At 40.1% G+C, this 12,806-nt stretch overlaps 3 protein-coding genes across 3 annotated transcripts; 2 read left to right on the forward strand and 1 right to left on the reverse strand.

The window, feature by feature from the left end:
• The first annotated feature begins 231 nt into the window (after positions 1-231).
• Positions 232-1,438, forward strand: psd (palisade). Its single transcript, XM_017168387.2, has one exon. The coding sequence runs from the start codon at positions 282-284 to the stop codon at positions 1,386-1,388; it is 1,107 nt and encodes a 368-aa protein (XP_017023876.1). The 5' UTR covers positions 232-281; the 3' UTR covers positions 1,389-1,438.
• A 750-nt stretch (positions 1,439-2,188) lies between these two features.
• LOC108075824 (uncharacterized) lies at positions 2,189-2,801 on the forward strand. The gene has a single exon (XM_017168395.3). It carries the CDS (start codon positions 2,298-2,300, stop codon positions 2,682-2,684), a length of 387 nt encoding a protein of 128 aa, XP_017023884.1. The 5' UTR covers positions 2,189-2,297; the 3' UTR covers positions 2,685-2,801.
• Positions 2,802-7,514: 4,713 nt separating this feature from the next.
• On the reverse strand, positions 7,515-8,199 carry LOC108075828 (uncharacterized). The gene is made up of 3 exons (XM_017168399.3): positions 8,023-8,199; positions 7,729-7,956; positions 7,515-7,673 (listed from the first exon to the last, which is right to left on the reverse strand). Exons 1-2 carry the CDS (start codon positions 8,137-8,139, stop codon positions 7,747-7,749), a joined length of 327 nt encoding a protein of 108 aa, XP_017023888.1. The 5' UTR covers positions 8,140-8,199; the 3' UTR covers positions 7,515-7,673; positions 7,729-7,746.
• Positions 8,200-12,806: the final 4,607 nt, after the last annotated feature.

The raw sequence follows: 12,806 nt of genomic DNA on the forward strand, positions 1-12,806 counted from the left end.
GCAATATTCTCTTTTAAAGAAAATGATTATTTTTCACTGAAGAATAATTTAAAATTGAAATATTAAAAAGTGAACCTAAGACTTGGCTAAAATTTAAATATTACTTAAAGGTGAACAACTGTACCCCGTCAAAAGTACCGCGAAATGCTGACCTTGCTCTGATCCAGCTCGATTTGGGGCAGCTTAGGTTGACCGCTTTGAATCGGACCTTTTGCTAGTCGTAATTGGGAGTTCAAAACGCGAGGTTACCAGTTGCTAACCAATATTGGAATTGCAGAAAAATGCTAGACTCTGGAAGAAGTAGTTCGTGGACTCTGTCCCTCTTGGCAGGAGCCCTTTTCCTGTCCACGTCTTTAGCACACGGTTCGGGCATTTCAAATCGCATAGCGGTTCCTGGTCAGGCACAGTATTATCAAATGGTGGATGCCGGTCCCTTGGTGGCTCCCAAGGAGTCCTTGAAGCGCACCAATCGCTCGCTCCTGAAGTGGTGGGACGATCTATTTCCGCAAAATAATAATTGTTGCAACAACAACAACAACGTGCAGTATCCACCCGCCGCAGTGCTCCCCCCTACCAACAACTGCAACAATGGCCTCCTGCTCCAGGATCTGGATCCCTTTAAACAAATGAAACTCTTCAAGAAGCTGCCCGATCTCTTTCACACCACAAGTCCCTGTGGCGTCCAGTGTGGCGGTGGGTGTGCACAACCTCAGGCCAACTATGCGGCACCACTGAGTCCGAGCTATCAAGCTGTCGATGGTTATGGGGCCGCACCCGATGGCGGATACGCCAAACCCAATCCTGAATATAATGGCCCCGGTGATGGCGACGCGGGCTATGTGCCCCCTGCCCCGGCTCCAGCTCCTGCCTACGAAGTTCCTGCTCCGGCAGCCCCTAGTTATGATCCGCCCGCACCACCTGCGACAGACAGCTACGCCCCTCCTCCTGCTGAGCCTGCACCATTGCCTCCTGTTTACGATCCGCCACCACCACCAGCCGTAAGCTATGAACCCGCAGCGCCCAGCAGCTATGCCCAAACGGAGCCCGCATCCGACGGTTACGGCAAGGCGGTCCAGCCAAACTACGTCTCTTCGCCGCCGCCGCAAATCGTTTACCAACCAATCATCTACCTATCCGCTTCACCGGCACCCCAACCGGCGGCCCAGGTGGATCAGGGTTACGCCAGCCAGGCGCCATCAGCCCCTGTCTACCAGGCACCACTCCCGCAGACGCCGAGCTGCTATCAACCCCCGCCGCCAGCATCGCCCAGCTATTCGACTCCCACGTGCCAGACGCCCATCCGCCTGTCGCTGATCGACCAGCCGTATAGAGTAGCCCCGGAACTCTTTGAGGAATACAACTATCGTCTGGCCCAAAATCTCTTGTAGCTTGGCAATCGCATGTTCCCTTCAAATTTGTAAATAAAAAGGATATATTGATTTCGCAGTGTTGGCTTACTTGGGTTAAAAAAGCCTTTTCGACAGATACATTTAATATTTTTTAAAATATTTTTTGATGTGGAGATATTTTAAACTCCATATTAAATTCTGTAGTGTGAAACATAGTTACTTCTAAAAAAAACTGAGGGATTTATCCAAAAAATGTAGATATTAGGGAGATTTCGGGCTTCTCCCGAGTCCCAAAAATTTTGGTTTGTGGAGTTCATCCTAACTGTTCCTAGAATTATCCGATTTAAAAAAATATAATGCATTAGTTAAAGGATAAATGTACCGAGGTAATGTGGCCTTTTTTAATATATATATATGTTTTGTAACTTATCTTATTGAAAATGTAGAACTTATAAATTGTGTGTTTATGGGATAGCTTATACATAGATGTATATAAATATAAGTAAATATTACTTATTTTTGTGGCTCATTTAATTTTAATTTTCCCTTTATTCACCTTTATTTAGGTCTATTTTCAAAATGAATTATTTATATATACAGGTTTGGCGGTTAATGAATGCGCGGTCTGGTAACGCTGGTTGCCCGTGGCCACGTACATAGCGCTGCCAGCTATTTCGTTTATGAGACCAACATTGCCACATCGTTCGATTGTGAGCGACCATTCACTGTGCACTTCGATAACCGATAGCTTTTTAAATTCAACAGAGCTGCCATCTAATTTAGACACTAACGGCTGCGAAATTTAAACGCTGATATCTGGGACATAACTACTTATAATTAGTATTCGGGATTTATTGCTCAAAAAAACACTACAATTGAAATGTAGTTCAACATAAAATAATTCAAAATTCACTTCGGCAATCGAAACCTAGTAAGACCGGACACACCATGACTTTGATTGCCCAGTGGCTGGCCTCCTTTTCAGCAGGACTCTTGCTCTCCATCCAGACCATTAAGATTTTGAAGACGGTCAACGAGCAGGAGGGGGCAGCCAAAATCTCCGACCATCCGGACACGGCAGTGATCGATGAATCGGAGATCGAGGGTCCAGAGAGCTTGGGTTCCGAGCAAATCAGCAATGCCCTGCAGCACATTTTGAGTGGCGAGCGGAACTTTTGCAGCATTTATTTAGACGCCAAACACAATAACATTGCCAAGGGGCAGAAGTACGCTCTCGGTTCGGAGTCTCTCAATCGCTTGTTGGAGGACATAATGACCCCTGCTGAAAGTGTATACGCCAAGGAATTGTCCTTTGAGCCTGCCATGGATATCTGAGTATATATATCTGTATACCCTGGTTATTTAGTTATCATTAATGAAAATATAAATTATTTAAGGCATTCAGGTTTTCTTTAGTAAATGAATAAAGTTAAATAATATGTTTTAAGCTAATTGATTCAAAATCTAGTTTCCTGTCTAGTGTCCTTGTTTAAATGCAATGTAACGAGACTCCGTTTAAAGGCCAACAGCTGTGCACTCAATGAACTAGGCCTGATCTCTTTGGGGCTCCATTTCCAATGTGGTCTACACCAGTTAAACACCATTCCCCTCTTTCCGACACCCTTTCAGCAGTGTGTGTTATTGCAGCTGTCAAAGCAGCCGGTGTGCGGAAAATGATCCTGCAGCTTATTACAAGCTGGTAACTGCGAATGCGACGCCCAGTGGAGTGAAGGACTTACTGACGGCACTGCCAAAAAAAAAAAAAAGGTTACTACAAAAATTATTAACTTTAGACCAAAGTCTCCTAGTATATTCACTTTCGGGAGATCTCCAGAACTCTTTAGATATTTAAAATGCATTAAAAATGTGTCTGAAATCAAATGTTTCAGGAATCAAACTTATTTTATAACTTATAATTTATATAATTTCCAAAAATGAATTTCCTTTTCGACATTTGCTCTGCTTTCTGCTGAATTTTCTTCCCGAGTGCACAAACCCTCTGCTCATTGTGAGTCTGCGGGACGAAGGATGTGGTAGGCGGACATAATGCAAGCATTGGCAAGCCATGGCAAACAAATGTCACAGCCGACGCAGTGCCCTGTCATATGGTAACCCAATTAGTGTAATTTGGTTTAAGGCAGCTGCTCACACACCACACACCACACACACACTTCGCTCTCCGTCTGCCGAGCTTTAATTAAACCACAAAGTGCACAGCAGCAGCAAATAAACGGCTTTAAAGGAAAGCCGGCGGCTTCAGCAAACAGCTAATGAATGTTGCTCTCTCAGTGCCCACAGGGCATAAGTTATTGCCACTAAGTTATGGTTGCCATCAAAGGTGCCACCGAAGGGGTTTTAACTCAAAAGGTTGGAGAAGTGGCCTTGTGAAATTTACTCAAGACTCAATGTTGGATATAAAGACAATTATTGCAGCAGCTGCAGGACTTAATGGGTTGTTGTTTTCCCAGAAGCACTAATTAAGAATTCTCTATTTCACCAAGCTAACTAAAATTAGTGCAATTAAATTTAGGTATAGCAGAGACAGACAAACATTTGCAAACACTTGCTCTAATTGAAAACTGTATGTTAATGGCCTTTTTGATATCAATGGCTGATCCCGGCTTAGTTTATCTCAGACTTTTGTCTGACCACAAACAGCAAACCTTTCTGTAACCAGACATTAATCACATTTAAGCCAAATTAATACTAAATGCATGGGGCGGCAGACCACACCGAAAATGTCTGGAATTGTGGGAGGCAGGACAACAACTAAACATTTAATAAGCCAAAAACAAGCGAACGTCGACGCCATTGTACGTGACCTCATCTCGGGGTCTGAAGCTCGGCGAAGGCTGTGTGCCTCAGTCTGGGACCGAGACTGGGACTCGAATGAATCAGACCGCACATAGATCTCTGTCAGAGGCATTAGCATTAGCAGCGGAACAGGGACGAGCCAGCCAAAGATAGTTCATCAAAACTGACAAGCCCATTTCGCTGCTGGGAGTAGCAGTTTGCTTTGTCTCTCTACACTTGGTAAAAAGCTTAATAATGTTTCCAAGAAATTCTAAAATAATTAATTCGATGCTTATGAACTTGGGGTACCAAATTTAGATACTTTTTTAATATTTGTATAAATCGCTATAAATATTTAAAACAAGATTTAATTATGATACCTAATATTTCTCCTTATTACAAGTTTGTCTATATTTTAATTAAGTACTTAAATATATTCTTCTTTAAATTTCATATTTTTTCCATGTGCATTTCAGCTGAAAGCCAGCTATGGATATCCACGACATAACAAAACTGCAGGGAAAGCTTCGCTCCACTAGCCAGCGCCTTGCTCCACCCACTTGAACCAGAAGAACCACGGCCAGCAGATGAGAAATATTCATCAGCATTTACGTCACGCAGCGCGCAAAAGTCGCCGGAGAAGGATATGGGGCAGGACAGGACGAGAGGGAACCTGGCACACTGGCTGTCAGTAGATTTATGTTGACATTTCAATGACAGTTGTGAAAATGCTTCCATTTTATGTGTGCCTTGCTGTGCTGTGCTGTGGCTGTGGCCACCGAGTCCGGATCTGCGTCTCGTCTTTCATCTTAAATTTTCGCAAATTGGTTTATCACAGCAGCGGCAGCTTAAATTATTTCCAATCACGTATCACTCACGAATTGGGAAAAGGATGTGTCGCAGCAGTCACGCGGATGTCACGATCCTGGCGGGCAAATAATCATGGGACACGCACTGCTCGTGAATTTATGGAGAACAAGTCGTTTGCCAAATGCTAAATTGTTATGGAGTTCAACAAGGTTCTGGGTGTACAAATTAAGTTGGAAAATCCTTAAATACACTGATTTTTAATTCATTTCCTTAGATCTTTCCTTAAAAGCATAAATTTCTATTAAGCATGAAATTAAGGTATCAATAATTAACCAATGAACGAATTACTCTTTCTTTCTGTATCAAAATGATCAGAAACAACATATAAAACATATCCACATAAATCCTAGAAAATTAATTGAAGAATAAAACCCTAAGGTACTGTACAACAGATGACAAGCATAGCTCAGGGATATTCTCTGAAATTTTCAACTCATACTTCTGGCAGTCAAAAAACAAATTGCTTGCGTGCCAGCCATCAATTTTTATTAACTTGATAAAGTGCTTTATGGCAGGCGTTGGGAATTTCTGGTTATGCAACAAGTTATTAGCAACGAAATGGAAATGCCAAGTGGGCGTGGAAGAGGTAGCCCAGCCGCCCAGACCCACCAAGCCACATCCTTCCGTGGGGATCCAGTGACAGCAGCTGCCGGATTCGCTCGCCTCTACTACAGCTGGTGTCAAGGAATAATATTTGCATTGTTGTAGCCAAAAAGGGGGGCGACTTAAGTGGGCCAAGGGGGTTATCTGGGGTGTTCCGAGGGGGTTTAGGGTGGATTTTTGGGAGGCGGATGTTCTCAATGTTCAGCATTTCAATAAGCTAAAGCCAGCTAGAGAGGTGGCGGTCCCTGCTGATGGGGGAATTTCATTAAGCAAATAACATGAAGTTATGAAGCAGTTACCTTCATAGTTAACTGCCAGGGGGGATTCCATGGGTCTTGTTAATTTTACTTCCTGTTTTTCCACTGCTTTAAGTTTTTTAACAGGATAATAACTCTATTCTGTAAGGATTTACTTTTCAGTTTTTAAATGAAATAAATCCGTTTGCTTGATTATTTTTCTCTTTTTTCAGTTTCCAAGCAAACAATTTGTACTTTATTTTTAGAAACAGGTTTCCCCAAAGACAGTTCCATTAAATAATTGCAAAAGGTTGAGGGAAATGATCCATATTTCGTTCAAAGTACATGGAGTCCTTAGCTGGCAACTCCTAAATTCCATTAACTGGCACACACTCAAATCTGAACAAGAAATTTCACAGAGGAAGGAACTTCGGGCTATCTGAGGGAATTCCATTTGCAGGGATCTCATCCTGCATATGAAGTTGCTAAAGAAAGTGCACACAATATCAAGCATTTGCATATAAAGTACATATATAAATAAAGCAGGATATAGAGCTGGCCACTTGCCTTAATTAAGCTTGAAGGTGGGATATCCCAAAGTTTAATTCTGTGTACGATGGAAGGCACTAATTGAAACATATGTACATATACTCACAGTGGTGTTTATCTTAATAGGAATAAAGCAATAAATTTGCCAGTAATATTTTATATATATATTTTTAAAGAATTTTATTTGTTACTAAACATATGTTATGAAGTTAACAAAAATGAAATAGTTTGAGAGAGCTTAAAGTCTTTTTATTGGGTTTATTTTCCGGTTTATTTTGGGTAAAATTTAGATGTATTTCTGGTGTAAATAAGAAAATATATTTTACTTAAACATTTTAATATATTTATATCATAATTATTATTATTATAACATAATTAATATTTAACAACTTCTCCCTATTATTTTCTCGGCAATTATACTTGACCGAATGTGGCAAAAGACCATATAAAATGTAATTCACAAATGAAGATTTATGTAACACTCACTCTCTGTTTCTGTTTGTTTGCCAGGACATAAATCAATGCATCCTGCCACAAGTTGAACATCCTGGCACCCGACTGTAGAGATGATATTTCCCCTTGTTTCCTCCCATTGTCCATGTCATTTGTGCAGACTCAAATTGCGAATTGTGAGTTTTGCATTTAAAGTGCATCATTTGACATTTGTGTTTGTGGATTTTAATTGTGCGTGTGACAGGAGCATAAGGTGAAGCAAATTGGAATTATAATTACATTGTGCTCACCTGTTAACAATAAGTTGACTCACCAAGATAATTCTATGCTGAGCAATTAGTGCTCATTTTACGTAAAATTATGGATCGGATTTTATGGTTTAAGCTGAGTTGAAAAAATGTTTATGTACTTTATTCCCAAAGAATTTTTGTATATTTTTTAAATTATTTAAAAAACTCTTGGTTTTCTGATATAAATATAAATATACCTGCCAAAGCCATGTATTTTCATTGGTTTAATCAAATTTCTTCATCGCAAAAAGTTAAATATTTTATTTCATATATTGTTTTACAATTTTTCTCATCACTGATAATAGACAATATTTTTTGTAGAATTTGCAGAATTTATTAGCTCATGAAAATGAAATGAAACAAATATCATATATATTTCTTGTTGCTTTCTAGTCTATTATTTGTGGTTTCCCATTGTTAATTGTACATATCAATTCACAGGAAATGAGAGCATCACATATCTCTCACTATCTGTCATAAGTTGAACCCAGGAAAAGTCCTCCTATGGTCATCAATCAACGCCTGACTCCCTGCAGGGAATTGGATTTGCAAGAGGATAACTCACTTAGTCCCGACTAGACTTACATGGTTCTATCCCTGAACTTAATTTCCGGGTGAGTGGGAGTGCCACATGGCCAGCAGCTGGGCCTGGTGAGCGAGCTGCCATCTGACGATTTTCCCGCGGTTCACGGAGGTCAGACGCAGTTGCTCGCGAATGGAAACTTCCGGCAGCGGCTGGTTTAGGTCGGGTAAGTCGGTGAAATCTAAAACATCAGGAGGAACAGCAGTTGCCGCCTCAGCAATATCATTTATCTATAAAAATCACACCCAAATAAGGGATTACATTGATATTTACATACAAAATTACAAATTATCCACCTTAATCTTCGGGGGTCCCATTACTTCAAAGTCCAATGGGACTCTGCCTTGGAGCAGATACTGCTTCTTGGGCATTAGGTAAGCTTCCGTAAAAACCAAATCCACACTATTTTCCATTTTAGCTGAAAGTGATTAGCCAGATTCTTTATTTTTCACAACGGACAGTAAATCCAAAGCCTGCTGAGTGATGTAAATTAATCGGGGATTCCAGACTCTAGTATCAGGCAAAAAGCATGTCCATCAATCCCAAACAAATTGGCAAGGCTGCCGGAGTGCAATTAAAAGCCTTTTCACCTCCGAAAATCCTCGGACCGAGGGCCCTCGATTATTTATGTACTAAATGCAGATAAAGTTTCGTTTTTAAGGCCTCGAGCATGGACTCTTCTATCCGGGATTCCGAACCTTTCTATGCACTTTTGCTGGTGGGGCCAAAAAATAAAATTTATTTACAGTTTTCCGGCCGGAGGTTCGGGTTCCGAAAAACGGAAGCCAGTCGGTGGGCGGGGATTTTAAAGGGGAGTCACGTTCTCTGCGAAAATGGAAATGGTTCGGAATTTACAGCAAAAAAAAAAAAGAAAACCAAATGGGCGAAGCCCTAATCGTAGTGAAAGTCCTGCTCTATTATTTTCCCCTCTTTTTTTTTATTTTGCTGGTCGGTAGGCCTAATGAAATTTTCGTTTTATGGCAAATGCAGCCGGGAAAATTGCAGGTGAAAGCTTTTCCTGTGAAAGCCCTCCCCCGAACGAAGCGTGAATGTTGTGTTTCGAAAATCCCATTTTTTGTGGGCACTTTAATTTGAGTGGTGCCCGGATCGGAAAGGTGGGTCCTCCTATCATAAATAAACAAAGGCTGTAAACCATCTGATATTCCAGCCGTTCCCAAGAGCAGAATACTTATACCTTTTTTCCTTTTGCATTTTATTGCCATCTCTGGTTTGTGTCCCTTGCATATCCGGTGCGTAAGTTTATTTGTCTCCGAGAAGTAACAATACCAGCAGGTTATCTTGCGGTCTCTGGCGGTCCAAAAACTCAACTTGAAAGGCGGTCAGCACAAAAAAAAATATGTATATAAAATATGGGTAAGCTTTACGGTGGACCTAGTAGCTTATCTTTTTGTTTAAAAATAAAATAAAACTAGTATTCTTTGAAAACAAACGTCTATCACTTTTAGGAGCTTGATCATGCTAAGGAGAATTTCAAAACAACATTTTTAATTATTTTTGGTTAATTAGTATATAAATTTGTACATTATCAGAATGAACAGAGGATATAGCATGGCGTTACAATTCCTACAGAAATACGAAGAGTGTCTGAGGTACTTTTACCTAAAAGTTTTAAAGGGCAGATGGTCGCCGATATTTAAAATTGCAATGTGCTTAAATTGACAACCAAGAAGAGGAGGTTGTATGTTATAGAAAAGATAGCAAATAGTGTAGTTTATGAATTTTAGTGAATGTGTAAATATTAGTTAGAATAGATTGAACCAGGAGGAGGATATATGTTATAGCAAGGATAGCATGCCGCAGCATCTTAAATTTAGAAATTGTACTGCAAGTCTAAGTATTTGTAATATACTTATATGTTTCGTAATAATAAAACATACATTGTACAACCAATTGATGGACAAACTATACTATAATTGGATTTTCTTATGAACTCCAAGCCATAACGTAGAATAAAAATACAAATAATTCCTTGAATATTATTAGCAAATTTTTAAAACTTGTCCTGCCCAAAGTCAAGCCCTAGAAGTACCACTGTGTCTGGCAACAATGTAAAGTTCAACTAACCATGACTTGACTGTGGGACTGCAAAATGCCCGTACAAGCTGAACACATTAAGTTTCAACTTTAACCCCTGCACTAACACACTGACGCAGGTGTGACTTACGCTCCCCCTAGAGCCATTACCCCCTTCGCACACTAAACCAGAGCCACCAACAAGTCAACAAAAATTGTTGTTTCAAGTTAGTTTCTATTTTTCGCTTTTGTCGACGCTTTTTAACTTTTCCTGTCACTGGTTTCCTTGTTTTTTTGTTTTTTTTTTTTTTGTCAGCCACATTTTAATTTCATATTTTATGCAGGGGCCGGGGTTCAAGCTGTTCTATAATGAAGCCAGCTTCTTGTAGCGGCTAAGCAGCAAAATATGACAAAATGTTGAGCCAGCGGGGCATATTTTAAGCCTTCCTCCAGAGCTTAGCAGCTACCACAAGGACACTGGCAGAAATAAAGGGAGTCCTATCCACGGAGATTATATAAAAGTGACTTAATAGAGTTTATAGTCTTTATTTTGTAGTTTATTTACATTTTAAAAACATTTCAATGACTGAAAACTTTGGTATTTTAATGGAGACATTTGCAAGCCTTTTTCTTTTATTTAAAATTTTAAGTGCACTACCCCATCAAGAGTTTGCTCTCCCGGAACTCCCGAAAATTTCCGCGTGCTGACAGCGGAAAATGTCACAAAATGTTGGCGGCGGTGGCGCTGACTTTTCTGCATGAGTCTGCTATTTTATATTATTTTTTTATTTCAGACGGAGGACTCTCTCTCTCTCAGACGACTATGACTATCGCATTCATATTTTTTGGCCTTTTACGACTTTTCATAATCTTTATGGGCGGGCGGACGGGCTGCTGGCGCTGGGGGCGTGGCTCAGCGCTTTTTACAGCTCAAGGAGTTACGACGCTTATGAGTGCAATTTAAATTCAAAAGCCGCTTAAATTTATTTCGAGCCAAAGCTTCCTGCGTCGGCCTGCACTCACTTAAGTCAATTTTTGTGTTACAAATTTTACATTTATGACAAGCAATTTAACTTTTGCCTAATTGCGCGACATGCAAAATTGCAAGTTAACTTCATGGGATCTCCCCTTTCGCTGTCAGCTCTCCATCTGCAGGATGCCCGAAGTTGTGTGTCCTGATGGTTCATTAAATGTAACTTTTGCCTTTGCCGGAAAGGCGGCACAGCGGGTGAAGAAAACTTTTTGTTCCAGCTTTCGAACGACGCGTCGGCAGGGAAAACTATCTGAAGGAAAGGGATCGAGGCTCAACTCTGGGGGTTAGCCAAATAGAATGGCTCATTAGGATAGTGCGGGAGCAACTTATTGGATTAGTTGTGCCCTCCGACAGCCCTTGGGGCTGTAAGAAGATTTTCTGTCATGCGATGCTCACTCTGCAAAATTTTCAAAGGGGGAGATAATATAGACTTATTCTGGCAGATTTTCTGAGGAGGAATAGATTACACAGATTGGAAAAAACCTTGTAGATTTTCATACGGAAAAAAGGGAACAAAGGAATAAGCCTGATAAGTTTAAAGTCCTGAATTTGTATCCTTTTAAAATATTAAAATGGATATAATTTAGTTAAATTTGTAATCAATCTATCTCTTTACAAATTTCTGTCTATATTTCTGCCAATTTACAGTTCTCAAAAACAATAAGTTTATTCAAGTTTAACAAGTTTTCAGATAAACATTTTCACACTAAAAACTTTATCCGCATTTTCGTAACAATTTTCTACCCCCTTCTTACCCATTTATTTATGAATATTTGAATGCTTCGTAAAAAATGGCAACTTTGTGAACAAGTTCTGAGTTTTGCTTAAAAGTTGCACCAACTTAAAGACAACTTGAAACTTTCAGCCCGGGCTAATCTCATTGGCGAAACTTAAGTTTGTCTATCCGCCAATTAGCAAAAAGCAAGATTTTCATTTCGCATGCAAGTGAAGATGTCAAAGTCTCGGTTGGGAAAATGGCAAAAGATTTTTCCGGCTGCGTTAAGTCGCTGCGCTTCGAGTGCTCGAAGCGTCGAAGCGGATCGACTATTGTCTTAATTTCTCCCCACGGTCTCTTTAGTGCTCAAACTGGCGAAAAAAGGAGTCGAGCGGTGGGGATGAGCTGCTGGAAAATGCTTTTCGCTCGGCAAAAGGATTTGCATTACAAACTCCATTTTGTAGTTGCATAAACTGATTTATTTAGCGACTTCACTTATGCGCCACTCAACGTTAGCTGAAAATCCCTCCTTGCCAGTAAAAGCCAGAAAAACAAACGCGAAATTAGTTTCGTTAGCTTTTAATATGCACAAAGGATTATACGAAATGCTTTCTGCTAAGAGCAATTCTGAAAAGGGAAAATTATCAATGCATGATGTACGGAAGAGGATTTTCCCATTGGCAGTTAAAAAAAAAAAAGATTGCTGTGGCGAAAAGCTGTGAGAGTTTTTGCCCAATGGATTTAAAATTGACAAAGAACTGATCGTTTTTTTTTCTACATTTATATTGTTGGAAATGTTGTTTTGTTAAAAAATAATCAATTCTTTTCAAGCTAACAATGGAATTCTGAATAATCAAGCATTTCTAACCTCGTTGCCACACCAATTGTTATTTTCCCAAGTTAAGTTTTTAAATGATATATATAAATTGTAAAATGATCATTACATTTCCCCATCTTAACCAACAATTTGAGCTGAATGCAACTCAACGTTCTAGCCAAGTTTTCTTGCTGACGACATTTTTCGAGCCGCAACATGTTGGCAAAAACCAAAGTTTTCCTGAAGTTAAAGTTTGTCTTGGCAGGACAGACCGCAGCAGCCCGACTTGGAGCCCAGTCTGTGGCCATGTGGCACTTGCTATTCCCACTCTCCTCTGTCAGCCCCTGACCTCTGACCTCAGGCCCAAGTGGAGGCGTAATTTAAAAGCTGGCCGGGCAAGACAAGACAAGACAAGAGGTTTGCATGAGTTGGCAACTGTAGTTTACCATTTTTATTTAGCCATCATTTGCCTTTATGACTG

The sequence above is a fragment of the Drosophila kikkawai genome, chromosome 2L (genome assembly GCF_030179895.1).
Source record: "Drosophila kikkawai strain 14028-0561.14 chromosome 2L, DkikHiC1v2, whole genome shotgun sequence".
Lineage (NCBI taxonomy): Eukaryota > Metazoa > Arthropoda > Insecta > Diptera > Drosophilidae > Drosophila > Drosophila kikkawai.

Coding starts and splice junctions, on each gene's coding strand:
- LOC108075828 (XM_017168399.3), bottom strand. CDS start 8,139: ATGGAAAATAGTGTGGATTTGGTTTTTACGGAAGCTTACCTAATGCCC. Junction 7,957..8,022: donor TGGGACCCCCGAAGATTAAG/GTGGATAATTTG, acceptor TGATTTTTATAG/ATAAATGATATTGCTGAGGC.
- LOC108075824 (XM_017168395.3), top strand. CDS start 2,298: ATGACTTTGATTGCCCAGTGGCTGGCCTCCTTTTCAGCAGGACTCTTG.
- psd (XM_017168387.2), top strand. CDS start 282: ATGCTAGACTCTGGAAGAAGTAGTTCGTGGACTCTGTCCCTCTTGGCA.